At 37.2% G+C, this 26,213-nt stretch overlaps 3 protein-coding genes across 14 annotated transcripts in view; all 3 read right to left on the reverse strand.

Moving 5' to 3' along the window:
* Positions 1 to 29: 29 nt before the first annotated feature.
* On the reverse strand, positions 30 to 8,077 carry KLHL41 (kelch like family member 41). Its single transcript, XM_069020714.1, has 6 exons — positions 6,587 to 8,077; positions 3,778 to 3,935; positions 3,581 to 3,688; positions 2,555 to 2,740; positions 1,880 to 2,026; positions 30 to 1,047 (listed from the first exon to the last, which is right to left on the reverse strand). The coding sequence occupies exons 1-6, from the start codon at positions 7,934 to 7,936 to the stop codon at positions 936 to 938; spliced, it is 2,061 nt and encodes a 686-aa protein (XP_068876815.1). The 5' UTR covers positions 7,937 to 8,077; the 3' UTR covers positions 30 to 935.
* A 394-nt stretch (positions 8,078 to 8,471) lies between these two features.
* Positions 8,472 to 19,056, reverse strand: BBS5 (Bardet-Biedl syndrome 5). The gene is made up of 12 exons (XM_069020715.1): positions 18,961 to 19,056; positions 17,768 to 17,850; positions 16,886 to 16,951; positions 16,032 to 16,081; positions 15,388 to 15,515; positions 14,374 to 14,509; positions 13,280 to 13,375; positions 12,701 to 12,763; positions 11,834 to 11,968; positions 11,641 to 11,724; positions 9,996 to 10,019; positions 8,472 to 9,881 (listed from the first exon to the last, which is right to left on the reverse strand). Exons 1-12 carry the CDS (start codon positions 19,020 to 19,022, stop codon positions 9,780 to 9,782), a joined length of 1,029 nt encoding a protein of 342 aa, XP_068876816.1. The 5' UTR covers positions 19,023 to 19,056; the 3' UTR covers positions 8,472 to 9,779.
* Positions 19,057 to 19,928: 872 nt separating this feature from the next.
* Positions 19,929 to 26,213, reverse strand: part of LOC138112997 (collagen alpha-1(XXVIII) chain-like) — a 34,880-nt gene continuing 28,595 nt past the window's right edge. For 10 of the 12 annotated variants that reach the window (XM_069020728.1, XM_069020723.1, XM_069020724.1 and 7 more), the window contains 7 exons: positions 26,086 to 26,121; positions 24,906 to 24,942; positions 24,217 to 24,774; positions 23,321 to 23,562; positions 22,659 to 22,782; positions 22,486 to 22,575; positions 19,929 to 21,133 (listed from right to left, as the gene is read on the reverse strand). In XM_069020728.1, coding sequence (XP_068876829.1) covers positions 20,934 to 21,133; positions 22,486 to 22,575; positions 22,659 to 22,782; positions 23,321 to 23,562; positions 24,217 to 24,774; positions 24,906 to 24,942; positions 26,086 to 26,121 — 1,287 coding nt within the window. In that variant the 3' untranslated portion in view covers positions 19,929 to 20,933. Of the gene's footprint in view, positions 21,134 to 22,284; positions 22,382 to 22,485; positions 22,576 to 22,658; positions 22,783 to 23,320; positions 23,563 to 24,216; positions 24,775 to 24,905; positions 24,943 to 26,085; positions 26,122 to 26,213 lie in introns of those variants that run through there. The other 2 variants (XM_069020721.1, XM_069020727.1) reach the window with 2 other exon arrangements.

Here is a 26,213-nt window from a genome sequence, read left to right on the forward strand (position 1 = left end):
TCACTAAAAAAAGACACCATCAAGTGATATTTTTATAGTTTTAAAAACAAAGTTTAATTGTTAAAAGTTTCAACGTCAAAATGCATAAACTATATAGTAAATGAAAAAGTCCTCTGTGTCACAGGTATTTGCTGATAATTGTTTTAGCACTTTTTCATGAATGCTTTTTATTGGCCTCAGATCTCTGAGAAAAACTTCCATAAAATATTTGCTTTGGAAATAAATATAAAAGCATAAAAAAAGTGGAAAATCCTTGTTATCAGAAGTCTAAACATAGTAGGTGAAACAGTAGAGCTACTAACCTTGTGAACTTCTCTCTCTTTCCTCTCTCTGTCTACTAGTAGAGCTTTGGCTGAGACTGGCATTTATTAGGCCACATAGTATTAAGCCACTTTTGTTTTCAACATTCATTTCAAGTCCAAGCTAAATTATTTTTTGAGATCTGTGATGAAAATATTTCCAAGATTTTGCTGAAGAGTGCAGGATTTACATACATTACTAGGAGGGGAAATCCAGCCATACAAACAGTAGTTAGAATAAAATTAGCTACCTATTAGTTGTATTTAACTTAACAATTAATTCATGGGCATTGTTTGGAGGATAAGCCACTAATACCTGGATTGTATTGAGTGCAAGGAAGTTTAACTAGTGTTGCTTGTAATTTCACAGGGCGAAAAATTGAGTTCTTGCCAAAATCTGAATCTCTTCAACATTAGTTTATAATTCTTCAGAAATTTAAATGCTGGCAAAAATCCAGTGGTTGCTGGTTAGCTAGGAGTACCTTAAGAAGTGGCCAGACAAATGAACTATTTAACAGTTACCAGTATGACTAGTATGCTGCTACAAAACTGTACAATTTGGGGACATTTTCATGCAACAAAACCAGAAGAGCCTATCAAAGCTCCCTCACCATATCCTATCTTCCAGCATTTTGTTTACAGTTTTGATAACTTGAAGAGGTTTAAGCGTGTGGCCAGGCAGGAGGCTCCAGTAGCATATCGGATCTCTTTCAGTATGCCAATCCATTCCTTCTTCTCATCATCATACCTGCATTTAAAAAAATGTTAGAAAATAGCTTCTTTAAATTTGAGTTTGATGCTTCAGCACACATACATGAAAAGGAGGATAGTCCACCTGTTGCAAAGGCTTGTAGCAACCATGTGCTGAAGGGTGCTGCGAAAGGCTGCTTTTGTCCTCTACTCCAGAACAGAAAGATGTTCTTGCACGCAAGTTATTCTTTTCCTGGTCCCTAAAGCTTATTGTTGGCCTGTGTCATGCTTTAATTACCATCTAAAAACTTCCTCCTTAAGCATCCCTTCTGAATTTCTTCAGATTCTTGCATGTAAAAGTGGGGGGTTTTTGTTCCTACTGACAACTGAAACTTCTGAATTTACACTAGCAACCAAGAGTTGCAGCAGAGATATGATGTCTCATCACTGCTGCTGTGATTAGCTCAAAAAAATCTAGGAGATAGGGACTTGTGATTCTCTTGGAACAGTTACTCATTTGACTATCGACACATCAGTATGTACAGGCCTCTGTGTATACATGCTTTTTTGCATCACAGTGTCACAAGAGAATGTTTTTATTGGCAAGGCTAAACCTGCCAAGAGATGGCAATTTACTCTTCTAAAGAAGCTGAAGATCATGACTTGGACTGGTCAAATAATTAGTAGGTGGAAGTAGTCATTAGATCCAAATCTCATGTTTATTTGTTACTTTCTGACAAACTTTTTTATCTGTCAACAAGTGCTTTACAACTTGTGCTATGGATCATTTTCAGAGTTAAATAGAAAAATAGTGTTAGCCTCCAGTGTCTACAAACCTCAGTTTTATATAAGGCTTTTGACCAGGAAAGAGTGACTAAAATTAAACTTACTTCCATATGTCAGTGACTTCACTAGGTGCGAATTCTTTAGATTCAAGTTGAATCATTGCAAAGCCTCCAATAGCATACAAAGCTCCACTTAAAGTGACTAAACTGATGGAACTTCTCTCTTGGGGAAATTCAGACATAATCTCCCATCTAAGGATGAAAAGAAAAAGTCAAGTTGAACACATGAGAAATATTGTCAACTAAATGCACTAAAATACTTGTCTGGGCAACATCAGGTATCAAGACGATGGTTTAGTAAAAGAAAAAAATTCTGAGATTTATCAGCAGTAAGTTCCAGTGTCTCTATCCCCTCAGGGACTTCTGCAACTCTTAAGTGACACTATTACACTGTTATGACATCTCTTCACAGGGACTTCTTACAGATTCCCTGATTCTTCAGTAATATGCTTCATATGGACATATTGTTCCCCAGTTATTCTCATTTTCCCCTATAGCTTCCAAAACACATATTTATTTCAAGTGGCATTGGCATAATAATGTGAGTGTGTGCAGGTGCAGGAAAAATGTCTAGAAACAGGCTCTGTAAACTGCTGCTGTTGTTGCAAATGTCTCAGTGGGAGTGTAGGTACCTGAATAGCTTTGTGACTCTTACCTCAGAGTTCCTAAAACCCTAGATGATAAAACACTTGCTTAAAATAGCTTGAATATTGCACTCACTTATTGGTGGTCAGATCAAAAGCTTCAACAGATGCAGTAAGGCCTTCCTCAGTGACACCACCTGCAATGACAATCTTGCCCTTATGGATGGCTGTTCCAAACATCGAGCGAGGCACTTTCATTGGAGCCAGGTCTCTCCAGTCTCCTTTCTTGGGATTGTACACAAATAGTCTATTAGTGCATTTCCTGGGGAAGAAAAAGAAAACCAGTGATCATTTCTGATGAACTTTTGACTTGTTCTAGTCGGGGTAGACTGTATGGGCTTATCTATACTGCCTCTCTCCTCTCCTTGAGATCCTTTCTTGTATCTAATCTGAGAATCCTTGCAATGTCTACAACGCACTAATCACATCCATAGGACTAAATCACATGCTAAATGCAGTTTATATTACACCAGCAATTTCACTGTATCTTTGAGGAGAAAGACATCATCCTTTCCCAGCATACTGTATTCAGATGGATTTGTGGAGGAATATAGAGCAAAGGTTATGCAAAGGTAAGATTATGATGGTGTTTTGGCTGATATGACCAACTTTTATCTTAAATATCCCCTAAACAAACACTTAAAAATTACCACCATGTGTTCAGTGTGAGTGAAAACTTTTATTTTCCTGATGTTATACCCATTAAGGTATAACAGGTATCACAGGTCAGAAAATTGGAAAAACTGAGACAGTAATTCTAGGGCACCTAGGTATTTCTATCTGAAAGGAAAGAATACTTTCAGTGAAGGTCCTCATAGCTATGTAGTACTAATTTGTCTGCAGTATAAATAAAATTTGCCTTGGAAGTAAGTATGGTTATTAAAATAACAAGTTGGATTACAATTTATATGTAATTTACCTTATCACGAAAAAATATATCCTACACACCATAATGTGTTCCCCTATGCCAGACTCTTACCAACCTTAATCCAGAGATACAGAAAAGATGCAGAAAACACTCATTTCTGAGTGTGAGGACATATTATCTATTAAGGACCAAGAAGATAATGTTATTAACTGATGAAAAGACTTAGAAACTCACTTATCATCAGTTTTTCCACCAAGACAATATATCAATCCGTTGTTTGAGATAGTTGCATGGCCATATACTTTGATGGGTAGTTTTTTGATCTCACCCCATTTCATTGCCCTGGAACAAGAAGATCACCGTTAGTTGACAAAACCTAACAATGGGCCATCTACATGTCCTCAGTGGGCATAATTAAATTTGAAACATACACAGGGTCATAGCACAATACTGAATCTAGCGACTCCTCAGTGCGAAGGTCCTTGCCTGCTATTACATAGATCTTGTTGTCTGACTCTCCCAGGCCGAAGAGACACCTGGCTGATGGCAGTGGAGGAAGGGCAACCCACTCACCAGCAATGCTATCCAGCTGAAAGAGCATCAGAACAGAAAGGATTAGGAAAGGCAAAGAGTAAAAATCCACACAGTGGATATTGTTCCACAGAATTTATCTATTGGCACTCAGTGCCTCTCAACAGCAAATCTCCTTGCTTGAACAACCCACCCTTCCCTCAGTGCAGCTAATGAATGATGTCTTCTACCCACCCATGTTTCATAGTGCTGAGGTCTAGCAGAGTCAATGCCATAAAACTCTTTGTGTCTGCTCACCCTCACTGTTTCCTTGCCTCTTTATTAAGCTCTTCTTCCTTATAAAGGTCCCTCACTCTTGGTTCCCTATCATGTAGGAAAGAACAAGTGGTTCTTCTTCCTGCCCAAGGGAGCAGACACGCCTGCACTTCCACACTTGAATGTTTACCTGGTTGTGCTCATCACTACAGTGAGATGCCAGACATGCTTACACAGTCCTTACCGATCAGGAGCCATCACATTGCAAATGGCACAGATGTTTCTTTTGCAATCCCTAGAGCAACAGCTATGTGTTTCATCACAAATACCCTCATAAGTTTGTGAGGTCTCTGAAGACACAATGAATAAAAGACTTCACTCTTATGCAAAATAGGTAATCACTGCAGCTCTCTTGGCAGTAATATTGATGTAATTTCTACTGCAGTACTCTCAGGGCTGTCTCAATTCACATTCAGTATGCTGAAAACACCTAAGGAAAAGCAGCAGCAGGAGGACAGAAGAAAAAAATAAACATTTTCCTAGAACTCTGGTGCTTATTTTTTATTTTGATCTGAGAATGTACAATTGAACCTGAATTATCTCTAATGTTCAAAATGAATTGTTTTCTCACACCTACTACATATATATTTGCTTGACATTGGTACAGGAAGAGAGGGCAAGATAAGAGTTTGTGTGGGTACAAAGGCATTTGACAGAAAGCAAAAGAAAGTTCAGTCAAAATAAAGTTCAGGGTTTAGCTTGGTGATGTTCTTCTTCCAGAAGTACATTCCACAGTCAAGGTTTCCTTGCTAAATGCATCTCCCAAACTTGACAGACCACCCCTGTTGGACAGAAAGTTTTATTTCAACAGTGAAATGTAGTTCCCGGGCATGGATCTCCCCAGTAGCTGGATCTGGGTGGGGTAATGAGAGGATGTACCCCTCAGAGATCACAGCTCACTTAGTACATCAGTCTTCACAATGACATGCTGACAAGGCATCAACTTGTCATGCATTTTCGAGCCAGTGGTAGCCTTGTTTCCTCCCAGGTTGCAAGCTACCAAATACAATGCTTCACTGGTGGGGAAAGGAAGATCAGCAAGTGAATACTGGTTTGGTACCACATTAATATTTTAGAGGAAACAACAGTCACATGGGTAACGCAGACAAGTATTTTAACTGTAGGGAATAGCAGCAGCAAACAAGCTTAAAAAGACGACAAGCAAACAAAATGATTTCAGGAAACGGATGTTGACATATAAAGTAGAATTCTGAAAACTTCATCAATTCTTAGTATCAGTCTTGAGGTTTATCTAGTAGCCTGAGACTTACTTAGTTCTGGACTAAATACACATTATGACATCAACATGTTATTTGTATTGGAAGAATATTTCTGTAACCAGTCTTTCACTTCAGTGATTAGTGTTTTATACCTACATAAGGAAATGAAAGTGTTAATCCCTCCTCTACAAACTAAGACTTCCCTTTCAACAGATGGCACCAATGTCCAAAACCAAGTCTCTCCTTTGTGAAATCAGTGAGCCATACTCCTATAAATAATATTTGCATTTTTAAATATCTGAAGGTCTAAAAATTCTATCACTGCTTATTACTGTGCTTTTTTTCATATTGAAACAGGACTTACTTTTACTCTTTCAGGCCAGTGTGCCTAAAGACAGGACATGGCCAGCAGCATATTGCATAATTCATCACAAAATAGTTTAAATATACACCAAAGCACATAGCTAAAAACACAACAGATTTAGTTCATGGTATAAGCATGCCAAGCTCCATTTTTGCTAATCTTCCTGAAATATATTGTGGAGTTACAGTTAGTATTAATCAGCCTTATACAGATTTACAAAGATATAACATTACACTCAGTTGAAACATGTAGTGTACTGACACTGACAGTTTGCTGAGAAAAAAACCTTCTGCCTCTATTGTATGGCCCTTAGGCTTTCAAATGTAGATATAACAAGAAGGACTTCTGCAATTTTAGTGACAGAAATCACACTTACAACACACACATTACTGCTGTCATGAAAGTATTTCAGATGCAATAGAAGAAAGTCATCTCATTAGATCTAAACCAGCTAAAGCACTCCCAACTTTCATCAAAGTTAACAGAAATACATGAAAAGTATTTTACAAAAATTATTAGACTTAGACATCTGTACCATGAAAAATTTGGGCCTTAATGAAAGCCAGTGCCTACACTGAATATATTAATCCTTTTAATATTTTCTGAGATCTCACCAGGGGATAATCTTGAAAAAGAAGATGCAAGTCCCTCAAGTTTCATTTCTCTCTCTGAGACAAAAATAACTCTCTCTAGATACTTCTCTCCATCACCATACAAAGAGACTAGACAACCCACTTGCAGCAACTCAGAACACTTTTCAATAACCCTTATAAGCACCTATTATTATACCAACAATTATAAAGCTTGTACCTGGAAGAAGTATGACTGGAAAGGCTGATCCTTGTTCTCCTCTTCTACATACAGTCCTCCAACAACATAGACCTGATTTTGTTTGGTGACTATACTGGAATGATTTCTGGGAATCTGTTCTGCGAGGGCTGCTAAGTAGCATTCATTTTCAAGAGGATCATAGGCTACTGCAGCAGTGTCATTAACCAGAAGAATCAGGTCTTTGACGAACATGCCATGCCTGGGAAGGTCATTTAGGTAGCCAGGCAATAAATCTTCATCTCCTACATCGCCATTCACCTCTCCTTTGGCTGACTTTTCTGTGCTTTTGCTAGAGTCAGGCAGTTTCCCAGCAAAAGCATCCTTAATAATCTTTACTTTTTTCTGAAGGTCTGAGTTGCTTTTAATTATATCATCCTTCTCAACCTGTTCTTTGAAATATTTTTCTGGCATAAGACGAAAACGTATGCAGTCAAAAATTTCCCCCAGGCTCTTTACTCTGTTCTCCTTGTCTGTTCGGACCCATCTCATTACTGCTTCAAATACCAGTTCTTCCTTCTCTACATTTAAACTGTCAGGTGAAATAACTGAGATAAGTTCATGCGGGGCAAGCTGCATGAAGTCCTCTTCTTTGCAGATCTGCACAAAATGATCTGAAACAAAATCACGGGCAGAAAATGCAAGTCTTGGGCAATCAAGCAGGACACCTAATCGAAGGATGGCCAGACAGTTACCAACAGCAAGCCTCTTCTGAAGATAGGAGACGCACACAGTGAATACAGAAGGGATCTGAAAGCGGCTGGCCAAAGCAAAAATATCTTGCACGTTAGAATCATTGAGATCAATACTTGCTGAATAAAGGTATTTGACAATCATATCCAGGATGTTGGGGTCAACATTATCTAGAACTACCTCCTTCTTTTTCTCTTCATTTTGCTCAGATAAGAAATACTCACGAAAATAAGGGCTACATGCCGACAGAATCAATCTGTGGCAAGGCAGGCTTCTGTCACCAGCTTTTAGAGAGCAATCTACAAACTTTTTCTCTTCAAGGAGTTCCTTGAGGCCATCCTGAAGGAGGGTGGATTGGTAAAGTCTGAGCTCTTCAGTGAGTTCCCTTTGGGAATCCATTTCGCAAACACTTGGGAAAGGGGAGGGAGTAGAAACCTTTAGCTGTTGTCTGCCCAAAGGTTTGTCTGTAAAAAAGGCAGACCAATGTGCTTTTTGCCCTGTGTGAAGCCTCTGCAACTTAATCTCGCTAGCTAAATATAGGTACATACTCTTACGGGTCGGAATTTGGAAAAACAGAGTTGCTCTTGCAGCTGTCAAAGACTGAAAGAAGCAACTGTTGCTCTTAGTCACTATGGTCATGTTTTGCCATCATTCTCCACGTTGAATCAGTAAGATTACATGCAATGTAATAAATTGACATGAGTAAGGACAGCAGAATCTGACCCTCAGTGAGACAGCTATGAGCAAGATTTCACAGATACATGTTACTAAATATTCTGAAATAGAAATATTATTGATCGAGTTGTCATTTGTAACTACTGTTCACTTTTTCAGAGTTGCTTAATACATTCATTGCTGCAGTCATGAAGATACTAAAAAACTCCAGACATTTGCATAAATTTCCTTTGTTCTAAGATTATTTTTATATGTAACTATATCACATACACAATTTCTTCAGATATTAAGACCTTGAAATTTTGGGCTGCTTCTTAATATCCACTTCGTTATAAACCAAACTATGCTGTTTAGACATAAAATATATGTTATTTCAGGTAAAGTTTTGCTTTACAAAATAATTCAAATTGAAGTCTCCACTCATATGGTAAAAAGTTCTTTGAATGTAATGGAAACAGGATCAAAATACAACTACTTGAATGCAAGATCTACAACAATATATAGTATTATCAAAGTTTATTGAAATAATGACTGCTTTTCCATATAGGTAGTATTTCATTAAAACATATACCTTGAAAGATTTTCTACAAACACCAGTATTACATTCACACCACAGTTACTTTAACAGTCAGCTGCTGAAATAACAGCTGAGAGGAGAGCTCATTTGACTTTTTCCATTTATAGAAAACAGCACAGAGGTTTTATCTCACTAGAAAACGTAACAGCTGTGTCTTCCTTTAAACAATAAATGACTCATTCCTCTATAACACATAACATCATAAAAGGTCTAATGACTCACACACAGAAGCTATTTGCATGTGCACTTTTTTCTAGATCATTGCTTAAAAAAAGTGCTCTAGCAAAAACAAACAAACAAACAACTGTATGAGCATATCTGGATTATAATTAAATACTTGGAATGATACGTGCCGAATATTTAGCAAAATTATGAGACATGAAAGCTATTATTTGGAACAGAATTGCTTTTTCTTAAAGCTATCAATAACACAGCCAATATGCCTACGTACAAAATGTTTCTGTGTTGCAAATCATTAAACAAGTTATGGAGATTTAATTCAAACATAATCATTATGGGAAAGTACATCACTCTGTATAAATACATGAATACTTGAAATTGAGTGTCAGACTGCATACCTCACATTGCCCTGTCTCAAACAGTGATCTCCATGTGCAGAAAAAGAGGAGGCTTCCTTTTCTGACATAGTGCTATGTAAAAAGGCAATCAGTGCCTGGTCCTGGCAGCCAAAGCGCAATACATAAACACAGGAGCCATGAAGTTGTATAAAATGGTGTCTGAAACACCACGGCCAACTCTCGTGTTGTCAGGGGAGGGAGAAAAAGCACAATCCTGAAAGCAGCGGAGGTTACAAGTGTGTCAAATGGCACTGCCATGCCGTTGTGCAGAGGGACTCCAAGGTGCTCCCAGTCTGAGAGGCAGAGGGAATTCACAGGTCCTTACAGCCAGCCGTGACCGAGGGGGGCCTGCAGGGGGCAGCGGTTCCCCCAGCAGCTGCACCCCGCCCTGCCGGCCTTACAGAGTGGCTGTCCTCCCACTGCTTAGAAAGGCAGCACAAGAAATGCAAAGCCTTTAAGCATACAAGGTTTTTGAATAATCTTTCTTTTATGACATAGCCTGGGGCTTATTATATAATATTTGCCTGCTCTTTAGCTTTGGCATGTTCTTTCTCTGCTGTTCCGACATTTCTAAATTATCTTCTACACATCTAAATCCAGCAAGAACCAAGAGTTTTTCCTTGCTTAGGATAAAAAGGTGTGCCAATCTAAATCAGGTCATTACTTCCCAGAGTCCCTGGAGTGTGAATCCGTCCTTTAGCTTCTCTATTGCAAGTCCCAGTTCTTCTGAAAAAACAGGCTCCCGATCGTGTTGCTTTTTTGAATGCATGAGATATGAGAGAAAATAAAATAAAGCAGAAAGCACTTTTTAATTTCATTATCCCATTTTAATAACCTGAATGTGATAGTATGAAAAAAATCTCCTTACCTTGTTTTCATCAGCAAAGTAAGCCTGCAAAGGAAAACAAAAAAGAACCTTGATAAAAGAAGTCTAAAACTCACATCTGCTCATAATTCCTTGGGGTCAAAACTGTATTGGGTAGGTCTTCCACAACAATCCAGTCTGTAAGAGTTTTACTTCTATTGTAAAATGGTTTACAGAAGGGTTCTAACAGGAGTTTCTGCTTTGGATTACAGATTAGATACCACCGGATTATGGTATTTTTCATTAAATACCAATCTTGGAATTTTCCATCATAATAAAGATTTTTTAAATGGTAACATTTTCATATTACATTTGTTACACCGACAAACACTTTACAGGGAATGTTAATATGAAGACAAACTGACAGCATCCTAATATTTTTTTGCCTCATGTAGAGCAGCATTTACTATTCAACACCAAAACTTGCTTAAAATGTATAATATAAAAATTCAGTTAACATTATATTCAGTCTAAGAAATTAACATGGAGTAACAGAACACCTGAACAAGTAAGAGCTGTGGGAAGAGATACCATCTTTCCCATTCTGTGTGTGTGGTAATGAAGGCTCAAACTCATCAGGGTATCAGATATCAGAAAATATCCACAGCTCTGGAAATCTCTGGACCAGCAGATTCTAGATCTTATTTACCAAAAAGAGTCCAATCTTGCTTCAGCTGCCAGTGTGGACCGGTGAGAGGCAGCAAACAAAGTGCTTTCCTGCAGCATCAAGTGTTGTGGAATATTGGTGTGTAGCCACTCCTTCCTGGGCAACCTCTGTCTCCTACAGCAACCTTCTAACCATATTCAGCTTCCAGTTTTAGTTTGAGAATATAAAAAGCTCAGTTATTTAATTCAGGTGAAAAAGGCACCAACAGAGCAAACAGATCTCCATTTAAGGAAAAGGTATGTCTTCAAATATGCTGCAGATTGAATAAAAATGTGCAAAAATGAAAAGAAAAAAGGCAAAAAGCTAGGAAAGAGGGAAAGGAGAAAACAAGAGTTCATCTGTGTTAGTAAAAGACTGCAAAATTAAAAGGAGTGGAAATAACACTGGTGTTAGCCCTGCTAATTTACCAAATTTCAGAGACTGGTAAGAAAACATGTCAATTGTCAATGCACGATGGCTAACATTTGAAAACATGTGCCATCTACCCTTGCAGTGAATAATGGAGCCAGGTGTTACTGAGCTGCACACTAAGTTTGGAAATTCGTTGAAAGAGGGTCATCGAGCAACCTAATGCATTTTGAAGTAAGCTTTCCTGAAATACTGGGAGACATAGTAATACAAAATTATTGCTGCCTTTCTAAAAAACTTTCAAGTTTGAATCTTAGATAAACATTGAGCATATAGATCTCACCATCTATTTGCCTGTTCCAAGAGAAGGAAGACTTGTTTTATGCCACTATTCTTCTAAATATCTACTACTATTCATTTTGAATAATAGTTTGCTCCTAAATTAAAAATTCATACACAGAATAAATTCCTGTAATAATCAGGATGTTTAATGAAAGGCATGTAGATGTGTTTTAAATATAGAAAGTACAGTTGCAGCTTATCTTTAATAGAGGATTACAGCTGTATGTTGCTTAAATCTGAATAACCAAACAAGAATGATTCTATTTTTCTGGTTTTTGTGGAGCCACTTACCACAAAAGCATCTGTATGTTCATCAGATTCTATTTCCACATCATCTGGAACCTGCTCCACTGTTAGGTCTTCAAGCGGTTGAGGCTGTAAATTATAACACTCTAGTAAGTAAATTCACATATCTAATATGTTTAATATATTTTTATTACTGCTAACAGTATTGTATCTAATTTAAAATAAATAAATGGAGTACCTTTTCTTCCATTTCATAATCCACTCCAAATATAGGATTAGCTGAATAAACTTTGTGAAGTGAATTAATCTCTTTCACTGCCTCCTGTAGTTTCTCTACAGGGTCTATTTTAAAACCAAGTACATATCCTCCGCTCTATATAACAGAAAAAAGACAACATCTGTTTATTAGTCTTATTTTTAAACAGTTTTTTCTCCTTGATAGTGATTTCCAGTTTAATGATAGCAATTTTCAGCTTGCTGAGGAAACATTATCTTTGATATTATCTTTTTTCATTCTGCCACTTGAATCATGGGTGAAATAAAAACAATAACAATGCTTCTCTATGAGGTAGATAAGCTTTTAACTGTTAGCCCATTATATACACAGGGAACAAACTCCTTTTACAAAAAACCACAAGCAAACAAGAGCGGGATAAATTCAGAAGTGATATTAATGATTGATTCCCAGCAAATGTTTAGTCTGTTAGGTCTTGATGTTGTTACTGAAGCAGCTTTCAGATACACAGAAATAATGAATATTTAAAAGAGTGGTCTAATTAAGTACAAATCGGTACAAAGTACCGATCCCAAAGATAATTAGTTAGATCCCAAAGATAATCTGTCAGAAGACAGTGTATTTGACAGTTATAAGCTAGTCATGCTGGCCTATTGTTGCTTTGCTTAGAGAAACTGTAACTCCCAATAGCCATATTGACCCTAATATACACTTGAAGAAGTGCAAAGAGAATTTTTTTAAAGTTTTCAAAAGGCCGCACAGAAGGAATGCTCTTATGTACCTTAAAAGTATACCCATAACATTTCAAAATTAGAGAAATATTGCATATAAAAATGTAATCAATATAAAAAGGCTACTAAAGCTTCTTACCTGCTGAGAACTCTCTATCACAAGTGCCAAACCAAACTTGGAGTCTCTCATTTTTATTGAACGCTAATGATGAAGAAGTATAACACTGTTAAAAATTTTGTAAGTACTGGATGAAAATCTCTTTGTTTCAGTTTGGTTTTTTACACTGTAAATAATTACACTTAATAATTACAATTACTGGCTCTGGAAGCTTAGCTACCAGCATTCCCTCCCATTTACCATTACAAATCGGAACCCCTGAAAACTCAAGAAAAAGTGTTTTATTAGAAGTGGTAACAGTAAATTTCTGAACATCAGGTTCACAGATCATTATTCCCCGTGTATGTAGGTGGCATGAAGCATCAGAATAAAGACTAAAAAAATTTGAAATTCAAGCCATTTTCAACACCTGTACCTGCCCATGAAATCTCCCAACTAATCTGGACAGAAAAGAAAATGTACCCTGCGGTTGATGCTGGTAAGACTAAATTCCTCCCTGAATGTGGGATACGAAATAAAATTTTGGTGAGCTGGGAGTTTTAACTAAAGACCTGAGCATATGCTGTTTAATTTTGAAAATGGTGGTTGTAAGATACTTACAATTTGTAGATATGGTATGCTGACATTAAAGCTGTCATTCATATTTGCATGCCAAACTATTCTCACATTAGTAATAAAAAATGTTCCCAAATTTCCCTATTAAAGAAAAGGCATGTTAGCACTGCTTTTAAGTACAGAGTTTTTTCCCAAATGTGATGATTACTGCTATCCATTTACACATAAGCAAGGTACAGCTTCATATTTAATTCACTAAAAGCCTGATTCTTCCCTACCAAACCCAGCTGAAATGTTTCTATTGATTCCAAGGAAGCAGGATCCAATTTTTAAAGGCTACAGAACCTGAGTAATGAAAATAGCTGGGAGTTCCTACTACTGCAGCAAGGCTGGATCAAGTCACAGCCCAGCCAACCTCATGGGAATACATGAAGCCATCTGAGAGCGTTATTAACTGTACAGATCTGGAATTGGCATAAAGTGTAAGTATAATGGCATGTGGGTTAAACTTAGGTAATTGAGGAGATGTGTGCCAAGGGATGTAGAGGAAAGAACTTTTTAGCTTGTGAGGGTGGATCATATTTCTATTCTGGACTAAAATTGCACAGACAGAAATATCAGCTCCTGTTTTGTTTCACTGCTCCGGGATATGCTTGCAACTAATGCCCTGTAAAATAATAAATGTTTTCTATTTTTTTTTTAAGTCTTTTATCTTTTCTTCTTTTAAGACACAGATTCCTTTCCAATATTTTCGATTTCCACTAAACAAAAGACAATATAATCTTAATAGTGTTTAGTCAAAGCTGTATGTAAACATACAAACATTCAGCAGAGCACTTCAGAAAGGTGATTCTCTTTCAGAATCATACAGAGCTTTAGACTCATAAATATATCTTTTTAACAGAAACTGTGTATTTCGTTCCTTGCATATTAGCCAGGTCGTGTAGACTTCAGGTTGCAAAAGGAGACTTTGTTGTAGTGAGTAGCAAATGACATCAGTTTCTCTGCATGCATCAGCTGATGAAAAGCACTAAGGGTAATCCCTTTGAGGTTACAAAACCATGTTAGTACAATTGCTAGATGGAAGCTGCAACATTTTAACTTTTCTGTAGTCAATGCATTCTGATTCTTCACTATACCTGGTCACTTGATAAATTCCAAACTCCATTGACTTTATCATATATTTGTTCCTGTGGTAACAATCTCAGTTGCTTGTTTTGAATCAATGCACTTCTCAGCTTCAGATCACGATACATTTTGGAAGTTTCATAAGCTCTGCAAAAAATAAAAGATACATACTAGTTCATACATAGTTCCATTTTTCTATTATATTTACTCTTTGTTTTAATACAGATATGAAATGTATATTTTCAGCTTTTCTTATCACCACATTGCCCAAAAGTGAGAGTACTACTAAAAACTTTTTCAACATACTAAATTATATTCTAGTTTTCCTTAATGAAATTATCTTTAAACTTAAAAGGGGTTTTTAACAACTTTTTGATCTCTTGTATTGTTCATGTCTATACTATTTCTTCCTTTTCCTTAAGACAGCCATCACCCAGCCTCTATTGCAAAGCACAAGTTCTTTGGGTCCCATGCTATACCTAGCATGGACATTAACAATCCTTCATTTCTCAGTGCCAGTTAAGTCACAAACATCCAATATATATTGTCAGTATTCCATAGCTCTTAAATAGACACCTATGGTAATGTATTATGCACACATTCATTCAGATGACTTGTCCTTAGGTGGGAAGCATACACTGTTTTATAGCTGACTAAGAGTTCTGTCCAGGATTTAACTCTTCATTTCCTTTACATGGTCTGAAATTACAGGAAATTATTACTGACAGAAATTGTAGCTTGAAAATGCACACTGAAATTAGCTCCTCTATGCTTTTATTTGTTCAGATAGTTTATACACACAAGGTGTATAAACTGTGATCAATAACTAGTATAAATACAGATTAGTTTTCATTATGTGCAGTTGTCTACTAAAATTTGTGATCATTCTCCCCCTTCCTTCCAGACATTGTTCTCTTTTGGGAGTTTTCTGAATGTTGAATATGGACAGTCATATACGGTGTCTATCAGCAGTTGTAACCCCCCATATTTGAGTCATTGACCAAACACTGTTTTAAGTACACTACCTGTGCACAGCAATAACTGAAGTGAAGAGTCTGGGACTTCCAGGAACAACATTGGTAAATATGAACTCAAACCGAGTATTGTTACATTTAGTCAATATATACAGAGCTTCTGTCTGCCCTCGTAATTTCTGTAAGGGAAAAATGAAATTTTACATTTTTATAGTAGCTTGATTGTACAAATAATAACTAATCTTCAGATATTGTCTAAGTTATTGTTTTAAATAGTGTATATGGAGGTGTAATCCTGATTCTACCACTGATCTACTTCAACTGAACTTATTTTTCTTTTCGATAAACTAGCAGTTCCACCAACAGTAAAACTAATGAAGCCTGCCTGCTATACATTTGCAATATCATGACTGAAACAGTATTTTTGGTTTTGTTATCATGTGACTGCCCAGGAAATCTGCAGCATCTTCCTGCTAGTTCTTTGCAGCAAGTCAAACAAATAGCTTCACAGTTGCATGTAATTCCATTCAAGCCATGTATTTGAGAGCTCTACACTTTTAAGATTAAACTTCTGTTACTATTCTATTACTGTTCTTGCAAGTAAACTTTCAGATTATTGTTGATATAGTGCAGTAAGTATAAACAACTAATTACAACTTCTTTTATTATTTTTAAAAGTATTTTTTGGAACTTACTGAGTTGGCAGTTCTTGTAGTTATATTTATAACACAGTTGTAACCGACAGCTTAAAAGTCAGGGGAGAAAAAAAACATTGTTTTGAAAACAAGAAAAATAAGAGTAAAAATTACAAAGTACATTACTGAATTTTGTAGCACAGCTTTGGATGCTATTTGTGGTTAATGCTCTGGGTTCTTATCACAACACTGAAGACTAATTTAAGCTGGAAAGGATCTTGGGAGGTGGTTTGGTCGAGTGCTGTTCTCAAAGCTGGACCAACCCTGTCTGTCTGCTCAGTGTACAGTCCAATCCAATAAATATTTCCACAGAAGGGGATTCCACACTGAGTACTGGAAATAACTAGGGTACAAAGTAACTGCATCCTGCCCCTGTTTCAGCACATTAAACTTAATACGAGCAGACCGCTAGCTACTCATACAGTTAAAATGAGACACTTATTCAGAGTTTACAACACTAAAATTGGAAAGGCAGGTACTTGTGGAGAGTAAATAGAAAAATGCAGAAGGCAAATAAACAGGTGGCAACAAGAGGTACAATTAAAGCAATGTATGATGAAGCTGAAACTTTTGTTTCTTTCTAAAAAATCAAATGAATCCCACATCAGCCAAATGAAAAATACGTCTGAAGAACTCTTCAACTTCTTTTCCAAGACATTAACATCGACTATTGAATATTACTATTTTCCTATGAATTATCATCTCAGTTCCTATCTTATAAATAGATTCATTAGTAACAGTTTATTTCAGACTTTACAGAGCAACACAATTATAGTTCAGTATTCTGTACTGAAAACAATACTTTGTGAAGGAATAGCATGCCACCACAAAAGAAAACAAAAGGTAATACTTACAGAGATTGACTCTGGGCAACGACAGTGAGCGCCAAATGATCCGCAAATTTGTCACAAGCAGCCGGCCTGGAGATAAAGAGTATAGATATTTTAAATCTAAATAAATTCCATTAGTTGGAATGTTCTGTTCTGTTATATATATTTACCTCTAGTTTTGAAACAACAGAATATTCCTTCCCCTCGACAGGAAAAAGACAAAAAGCACAGGACACTCCACCAGAAAAATCACTAAACCACCAAACACATTTTTTTCTTAAATGCTGGGAGAGAAAATCCAACAAGGAACAAATGAAACAACCTCTAATATATACCAGCATTCTTCAAAATCAAACCAAGAACAGTTATTGATTTCAATCTAGATGCTTATAGTAAAAATGTAGACACAATCAGTGCAGAACTGCTCTGGGGAGAAGAAGGGGAAGGCAGTGAGTTATCTATCACAGCTGTCTTCATGAATAACCTCACCCCTTTGTCATATGCAAATTTATTCCATTCTGTACCCTGCAGAGCAGCACATCCAAGCCCCAGAAGGGTCATCTCAGCATGCTGGCAGCTTTAGCCCCTGCCACTACATATTCCTTACTAATTTAGTTAAAAACAGCCTGGGAAAAATTAAGCATTAAAGAGGATTACAGCAGAACAGTATCACACTGTTTATAAATGGATTACTCTTACAAGGTTTTCAATTCTAAACAAATTCTGAGACCAGAATCACTTCCCTACAACTTTAAGAGATCCTGTCTGAAAACACTCTGAGGCAGATCTATGAAACAAGGAGAATCTCTTCTGTGCAACAGAGCACTGATACTGAGTTCAATGGAAACCTGACCAGGCTTTCATGAACCTACACAGGTTATACAATTTCCCTGAGTATGCAGTTACCTCTGTCTCCATTGTTTCCTTTGGTATCTTCAACAGACTCTAAGCAGTCTATAAGGACCTCTCCAGGTCTCATTTTCATTTGTCTAAAAAAAAAAAGGAAAAATAATCTGATTTATCTTGCAAAAATAAGGCCATTTCTATTTCCCTACTTCATTTTCCTGTTTTCTGCTCAGTACATCATGCAGTGAAAAATCCACATATGCACACATACATACAAATCAACTTTACATACCTGAAATCTCAGCGATTAAAAATATTAATATATTTATCATTAAGTCATAACAATAAGTAAATATGTAGCAAGTGTGGCCAAGAAAACTATACTTCAAAATAAGGAGAAAGTGTGTGGAAATTGGAAGGAAAAGAAAAAAACCACTTGCATTCACATAATTTTTAGAGGATAGAATTTATTGCCCCTTGATGTACTTTCAGGTCACAAGGAGTGGAGGTAGGCTCAGGAGAGAAGAGATGCCAGCAAAAGAAATATCTGATGTATAAGGACATATGAAACGCTCAGCTAAATTTTCCACAAAGGGTGTGGTTTGCTCTTTGGTTTGGTTTTTTTGGGAGGTCTTCTATTTATTTGCTTATATTATTAATTTGCTTCATTTAGCTGTTCTAACCTCTTAATTACATAACAACAAATGTAGTGTGAATTTTTGCTGTATTTAATCGTATTGTCAAAAGCAGCCAAAGCTCTTCATGTATGGCATGACAGAAACAAAATGTATTATAAAGACAGAGTTTCGTGAAATACTGCACAGCCACCGCCCTGTTCCCTGAGGAGGATGCCAACTCCACGGCAGGGACGCTAAGTCCTGTTAACCATGAGTGCCACCGTCCCCGCAGACACACGCCTTCAGTTTGGCTATACTTCTCAGTGCTAGAAAAGCTGAGCTGGAAAAAAAATATACACCCTTCCCTCAGTCTTCCAGTGTCCAACCTTTTATTGTGTTTTCTTTTTATAGATTGGTAACGGTGAGTGGCCCTGCCCGCCCTAGCCCGCCCCGCTCCGCCAGGTGAACTCGCTCTTCTCCCGCCGCCACACCGGGGAGCTCCCGGCATGCACCGCGCCGATAATGGCGGTCGGCCTCAACCTGCAGAGGGAGTGTTCAGCCCGCAGCCTGTCGGCGCCGGGCGGGCCCGAGAGCGCCGCTGTGAGGGCAGGGCCGGGTCGGGACACGGACACTCACTGCGGGGAGATGTCGAAGCGGACATCCCGGTCCTCCCACAGCACGTCCAGTACCCCGCTCATGGCCGCCACCCGCCCCGACGAGTCCGCGCGCCGCCCTGGCAACGGGCCGGGGGGGGGGGGGGGGGGGGGGGGTCTCGCGCTCCCGCGGCGGCCGGGATTGGCTGCGGTGCTGCACGTGGGGAGCGCGCGCGCACTCCCGCCCGCCCTGGCTCCTCCCCCGGCTCCTCTGAGGCGCTAAAACCTAAAACCTGAAAAAGGCTCGCGTTCTCGCTAACGCGGCATTGAGCCCTGGCGATTTCCGGGGTGGGTGTTTGTTTGGTGGTTTTGGGTTTATTTTAAAATAGATGGGATGTGTCATTTTAAATTTGAAATTACTTTTAAACTGTATCCAGATTTCAATTGCAGTGCCCTACCACTTTCAAATTTAAAAAATAATACTCCGTATAAGAATCATAAGAAGAAACTTGTCCTTTGATAGTTCTTTCCCTAAAGCTTGTCCCTGGATTGGAGAGGACCCCGTTGCACCCATCTGACATCTAATTGACACAAACTGTATGAAATCAGAAAGCAGCAGGTAGGAAGTGGCTCGTCCTCTCTGTCCGTGTCAGGAGAGGGGCTGAGGGTTCTGCAAGCAGCAAGGGTGGAGGGTGTTTTGGTTGAGGCCAAACTCTGTTTTTTGTTGATATGCTTGATGTTACCATTTGCTCAGGAAAAAAACCCAAACCGCCCAAATCCAACCAAAAATGATCATCGAGTTTCATGTACAGGAGTGGGTAATCTGAGATGTTTGGCCTTGTTAAGGGCTGTGGCAGAAATCCAGTTACATTATCTGAAACATATGACACAGTAAGTGTGATTTAGCTGTGAGGTAAGTTTTTAGTCCAGTAAAGGTACCATTATCCATTTTCTGTCCTGGCAGTAAAACCAGAAATGTTTTATTAGAAACAAGCTTTAAGGTATATTAAATAATAGAAAATGCAACATATACAGGCAGACATAAACGTAAAAAGCAGTATCACAGTGGCAGACAATAAACTGTGCTGTGTTTAATGTTTTGAACGTAAGTTTAAATAGTTAACTAAGGAAGATGAAAATATTAAAATACATTTTAAAATTAGGCTTGGCTTTCAGAAGAGGAACACATAACAAGGACTACTTTAGACATGAACTAACCCAATGCAGTGGTGCCAGTTATTGGTATATTCATTCACAGAAATCTGTGGATGTGTTTTAACTGTAATTGTCATGGATCTTGGCTAGTTAATAAAAACTGAGAAGAGTTTACAGAAAAAAAAGCACTAAATGTATCTGTGATATGTTTAAGAAAGGTGGGGAAGGAACTGAACCACCTCCCTGTCCTGTGACCCAGAGAGCACATAGGCCAAAAGTTGATGCATTTGTTGTATTTATCTGTACTCGGTAGTACTCTGCATGTAATTTGGAAATTAATATTTTATGCTTTAAATAGTGAAATACTATTTGTGAGAATAGTTTCACTTATAAGAAGTGAAGTTTTCATTGCAGAATCCATGCCAAATATCAGATTTCTATAACAAAGGGAGAAGAAATTACCTAATGACCAAGGATTGGTTTCCAAAGCCATATAAATAGTTTAAAATAAGGTCTAGTTAGTGACTCTACAATGGTAGTATTTTAAGATTTAGGTGAAGGAAGGGCAACTGCTATGGCAAATGCTACACTGGTCTTACTATAACTGAGTAAAAAAGGAAATGTTGTACTCTTGATACTGCTGAAAATTTGCTATTTTGTTATAATCACAATGTCATATAATAAATGCTAGAAGTATTAAAGCATGCTTGCATAGGTAGACTTGTTTTAGTTAGTGGGCATATGCCTTCATAATGTTAGCATTCCATAAATTAATTGGTTTGATTTTAGATATCGTGCTAGATACTTGATAAAAAAGCCAAATAATCAATAGCTTCAACCTGCTCATTTTTAATGTAGAGACTAATTCCTACCTCCAGAAAAAAATACACAAGCCTGTCTACATTCCTCTTCAGTCTCAAAGCGGTTTGCATTTCCATCGCAGCCACCATACCAAAACTGAGCGCAGGCGTTGGCTTTTTTATCATAATACCACCTTATTGTATAAACGCGGCATGGCCCTTGATCTAACCTTAGCTTGCACTGGAAGTCCACAACACTTTCTAAAATGAAAAAAGAGGAATAGAAACAATTCAGTTTGTAAAAGTCAATTGTATTCCATAGACTTTACCTTTAAAACTCTGATTTTGTTTTATTTTTTTCTGCTAATCTTATACGATAGTTTAAGATTCTCTTTTAGTTCTAAAGATGTTAGTATTGAAGGCAAGTTATAAGTGCATCCTAGTAGTCAATAAACTGTTCCTTTACTGGCATGGTTCTAGGTATTCCAGAAATAATAGTATTATAGCTCCACATACAAAAAGAGCAAACAATGTGAGTATGATAATTTTGAAATATATTTTTTTGAAATCTGATTAAGTGCAGCCAGTCTTGTGAACAACCTGAAATTGTAAGCTGAAGAGCTTTAAGCTAGGTGCATCTGCTGTTTTTGCATCTGCTGCATCCTTCTGCTGTACATCAGTTCTTGTGGTATGGAAGAAGAGAGGTTAAAATACTGAGAAGAATATAAAACTTTTGCCTTGCTTTTGTAAGATATTTGTGCTACTAATCTAATAAAATGATAGTAATTATGTATGTAAGTTTGAATGTAAAGCTTGTTGGTCTGGTGACTGCTACAGATATGGATTAGAGGACTGTGACATACTAATCTAGTCTCACTCACTTTAATAATACCATGAGATAGAAAACAGGTTTTTGTGAAGTTTAATGTTGTGACTAATATTTTGTCTTTTGCAACTGGTATCTTGTTACTTTTTTGAAAAAAAGGTAGTGCCAGAGACCAAATAAGTCATGCCACTGTTCCCAGGAAATATGAGAACATGTTTCTATTGCTGTCTTCTGTTGCTCCCATCATAATACACTATTACTGGAACTGAAAACCCCCAAATGATGAACAAAATACATTTGAACATTTCACATGAGAAGAACCAACACTTTAAGCAGTCAGCTAATTATTATACTTCAAATGACTAAACACTGTTTTTTCCTATTGCTCCTCTGAAACAGAAATATATTCTTTCAGTCCGATTCTGAAATCACTATCTGTGTCTTTAATGAAGTCTCCCACCTCTGTAGACTGCCCCTCCTTGGCTGATGAATGACCTGCTGACTGGCCCACCTTCAATGAGCATTATTCTGTTTTTAGATGCCCCTTATAAGCTCCCTCTCAGGTTATAGATAACCTTGCTTTTGCTTTAAGGGGAGCGGTGGGGTCCGGAACTTGGGAAGACAAGAACTACAGCTATAAAATCCTGAAATGACTTCTCTTCTACATCACAGATTCACAAAATCTGCAGAGAATGGAACAAAGGTATTCTGATTTAAAGCCTTATTAAAAGTTAGTACCAGGAGAAGAGGGAACAAAATGAAAAACTGGTTATGATCTTTAACCCACCGGGTCTTGGTGTGGAGCCTGTAGCTGAAAGAGATGATGTCATCACTTTATCAGATAATGGTTGTTTAGATGACAGTAATGGTACCACAGCTGCAGGTGAAAATAAACAGAATGAGATGTTGATTTTTCATCACCAAAAATTAAAATGAAGAAATCAATGATGATAAAAATACCTCTAGTGTCTACTGTTAGGAAGGTTGGCTGTTTTTCTTCATCTTGTTCCTCTTCATAGGCTTCATATACTACAGGAGGTACTTTGGTCTGAAATAAGCATTTGATTTTTTTTCTTTCCGGATACTGTGAAGTGTTTCAAAATGAACAAGCCCTCCATGACTTAGAGATTTTCTAATGTTTTTTCTTTCTGTTTAGCCTGACTTCAGTGTTAAGAACCAGAATTTTTACTTCACCTGGTTGGTTTACCAGGAAAGTTGTCATATCTAAATGTGGGATATATATGGTTTTTTTTTAGTTGAGCTTTACAGAACTTTATTTATAAAGTTAAAATTATAATCTACAATTGAGTTCAATTGCTATTCTTAGACTTAATTATAACAGTGTAATTGTTTTTAATGTTGTTATGATTCACACTGTGGCACAAATATTACTGTGTTAAATGAAGGAATCCTTGTAACAGTGTCAGGAATAAGTTATAGCTATTAGTTAATTGCCTGCATGCAACATCAGAGCTCTTACTCAGAACAATCAGCTCTATGCATGCCAAGTTCAAGTATCTGTCCTGTAGAAAATTAAGGGAAATGGTATATATTACATTAGGTGGCACAGAAAGATATATATTTTAAAGTTCTGCTCATTAAAGCCTGCTGAATTTTCATACCGGAGCTAATGGTTGAGGAAGATGGCCAAGACTCAGAGGACTTTCTACTGTAGATACTCCAGGTGTCTGTGCTGAAAGTGATTGTCTGTTAACATTGTTGTTCTTAAGTATGTAATGTAAGGAACTTGGAGATACTGAATGGAAGGATTGTCCACTTATAGTTGCACTGTTTTCATTATGATTGTATATTAAGGTGCCATGCTCATCTTCACAAAATTGATTGACTAATTTGGACTCCAGAGCTGTTAAAAAAAAAAAAAAAGTAGAAAACTTATCATACTGAGGAATTCAATGTATTTTTAGAATTTTGATTACTTATATACGTCTGTAATACACATGTTATCATTGTTTACATGCATCTAAGAAGATTATTCCAGACTCTTTGGACTATGGATTATTTTGGTCACAAATTTGCCAGCAAGTATGTCCTCTGTGTGGTAGAAAATACAATCAACTTATGTAAGGGTGTTCATCTAAGCTTAGTAATAACTACTAGCTGATAATGGGAAAATAACTGCTTCTCTTGCTGATGTGAATAACCAAGTGAAAATGGGTTATTTCCCAGGGGAAGTGAGCAAGTAGAATTTATGACAATGGGTTTCATTCTGATTTACAGTCCAGCAGATTTTCAGTGCATGAGCACTTACTCATCTTAGAAAGCTTGTTTAAGCAGCTGTTTTCCTAGACTGGGTGACATCCCCCCCGCTGGCATGTTGCCCCATAATGTGACACTGTAAAAGAAGGGGATCTGTATCTCTAGATTCCAATTACTTTGCACCTTGTAACTAATCCTGATCAGCATCAAAACATATTCACAAAGATAATACTTCTCCCCCACCCTGCCCCTTTGTGAGAAGCATCAGATACAAGACTGAATAAAACTCGAATGAACGCACCTGAGAGGGTGTTAAAGTCATCAATGAGATACATGTGTTCTCTGTCTGGGTCTGAAGCAATCAGATTTAGCTCATGCACAAACTCAGCCTGTGCTGGATCTGAAGTATTTACGATTCCTATTGCATACATTTCGATGTTTGCTGCATGAGCCTCTCGAACAACAAGATCTAGTTTTACAGCTTCTCTCCTGTCTGTTTGGCCATCTGTTAGCACAAGAGCTACTTTCCGCACCCCTGCTCGAGCACCAGAAAATCCTTCCTGGGTTGCTTTGCGGATGGCAGTTCCTGTGTAAGTGCCTTCTCCCATGTATTGCATTTTTCTGATTGCTCGTTTAACATCCTGCCGGGTTGGATACTTGTTGAGACCGAATTCTAGCCGAACTTCTAAACTGTATAACACAAGGCCAATTCTGGTAGCATTTCTGCCTACAGTTACTCTGTCTACTAAAGCAATTACAAAGTCTTTGATAATCTCAAAATTTTCTGGTCCCACACTCTCAGAACTGTCAATCACAAATACAAGCTCCATAGGAATTTCCTTACATTTAACACCGCAACCTACAGAGGAAAAATAAAAAAAAAATACCAGGTCACAATGACTTGATTTGGCATCCTTTTGGAAAAGAGAACAATGCAAATGTAATGAACGAAATGTAGAAACTGAACATAAAGATTTCCTGAGTACTTACCACATATCTCTTTAATTAATTTAATTATGTCTTCTCTCTGGATATGAAAAACATTAAATATTAAAATATTTTATGACTTGCCTCTTTCAAATGAGGTATAATATTGACACTAACAAGATTTTGTTTATAATTAATATTTATGTCCAACAGTGACTTAGAAATATCTTACTGTTTAACTTCCAAACCTTTCCTTCAAAACTGGGAATGAGTTCCACATTTTACAATGAACTATTTCATATGCATACAAGAATCAATAACTTGATGACACGTTAACATCTCTATCTGAAACAATTAACTACTGTTATTTTAAAAAATGTTTTGTGGTAACTTTGTTCTCTTTAAAACTGAAAGGCACAAATATTTTAGCATCTGAATAATATGATATACCTTTTAAATGCACTGGGAGCAGACAAATAGACCCAACCTTAGGAAGCATAGGACTGCTTATAGTGAGCTGACATATGCCACAGCACCAATACAGAATGGAATTGGGAGTTGTCAGCCTTGATGTACCTGGCCCTCTCTATTACCCAGCCTTCATCAGCAAAAAACCCCAAAACTGCTGTCTTCAGAGCTGTCTGTTCAGAAAAATGATAGCTTCTGTGACATGCGAACAGGGTGTTTTTAATATTAGAGCAATCATTTGTTATATTTTTTGAAGTGCATGACAGGACTCATCTGGCATTGAGTCAGTCTTTCAAATAAAATCTTTTGCTACTGCTGCTCAGCTTCCATCATAAACTGTACTAGTATTTATATACTTGCTGACATACTTTACTGAATTTGGGTCAAATGTGGTTCAGGCTTAGCAGAAATATAATTAAGTTCATAGCATGATAGGCCATGATAAGTTTGAAGATCTTTGCTCTTTATACTCTTAAATACTTGCAAAGGAACCTTCCTGTAGCAAGTACACATGTGGGCAATCTAACACTAGTTATAAAAGAAAACGTAGCAGAAAAGTACCTAAAATCATCAGGGACTTTTAATTCTATTTCAGCATAAACAAGATGAGAAAAAGTCAGAAATCTTTGAGTTGGTTTCTTTCTATATTGTTACTGAGACCACTTCTAATCAGAAAACTCTTTCCAAAATAATTAACTGGCTGCATTTTATCTGATAGTATCTAGTATTGTTTATATTTTGCTGTAATGGGATTTAAATAATTGAATTTGCTTACTGTTAGGCCTTGGTCTCCCTTTGGTCCAGTTTTGCCCTGTAACAGTGATTGCTAATTAAGCTATTGCAATTAGATTGTAATTCAGAATACAACTTCATCAATTCCATCATTAGAATAGTATTTGGCCA

The sequence above is a fragment of the Aphelocoma coerulescens genome, chromosome 7, assembly GCF_041296385.1.
Source record: "Aphelocoma coerulescens isolate FSJ_1873_10779 chromosome 7, UR_Acoe_1.0, whole genome shotgun sequence".
NCBI lineage: Eukaryota > Metazoa > Chordata > Aves > Passeriformes > Corvidae > Aphelocoma > Aphelocoma coerulescens.

Coding starts and splice junctions, on each gene's coding strand:
- KLHL41 (XM_069020714.1), bottom strand. CDS start 7,936: ATGACCATAGTGACTAAGAGCAACAGTTGCTTCTTTCAGTCTTTGACA. Junction 2,741..3,580: donor GGTGGAAAAACTGATGATAA/GTGAGTTTCTAA, acceptor TTTCTTCCCCAG/GAAATGCACTAATAGACTAT. Junction 1,048..1,879: donor GAAGTCACTGACATATGGAA/GTAAGTTTAATT, acceptor TTTTAAATGCAG/GTATGATGATGAGAAGAAGG.
- BBS5 (XM_069020715.1), bottom strand. CDS start 19,022: ATGAGCGGGGTACTGGACGTGCTGTGGGAGGACCGGGATGTCCGCTTC. Junction 11,969..12,700: donor TGATAGAGAGTTCTCAGCAG/GTAAGAAGCTTT, acceptor TCTGTTATATAG/AGCGGAGGATATGTACTTGG. Junction 11,725..11,833: donor ATTATGAAATGGAAGAAAAG/GTACTCCATTTA, acceptor TATAATTTACAG/CCTCAACCGCTTGAAGACCT.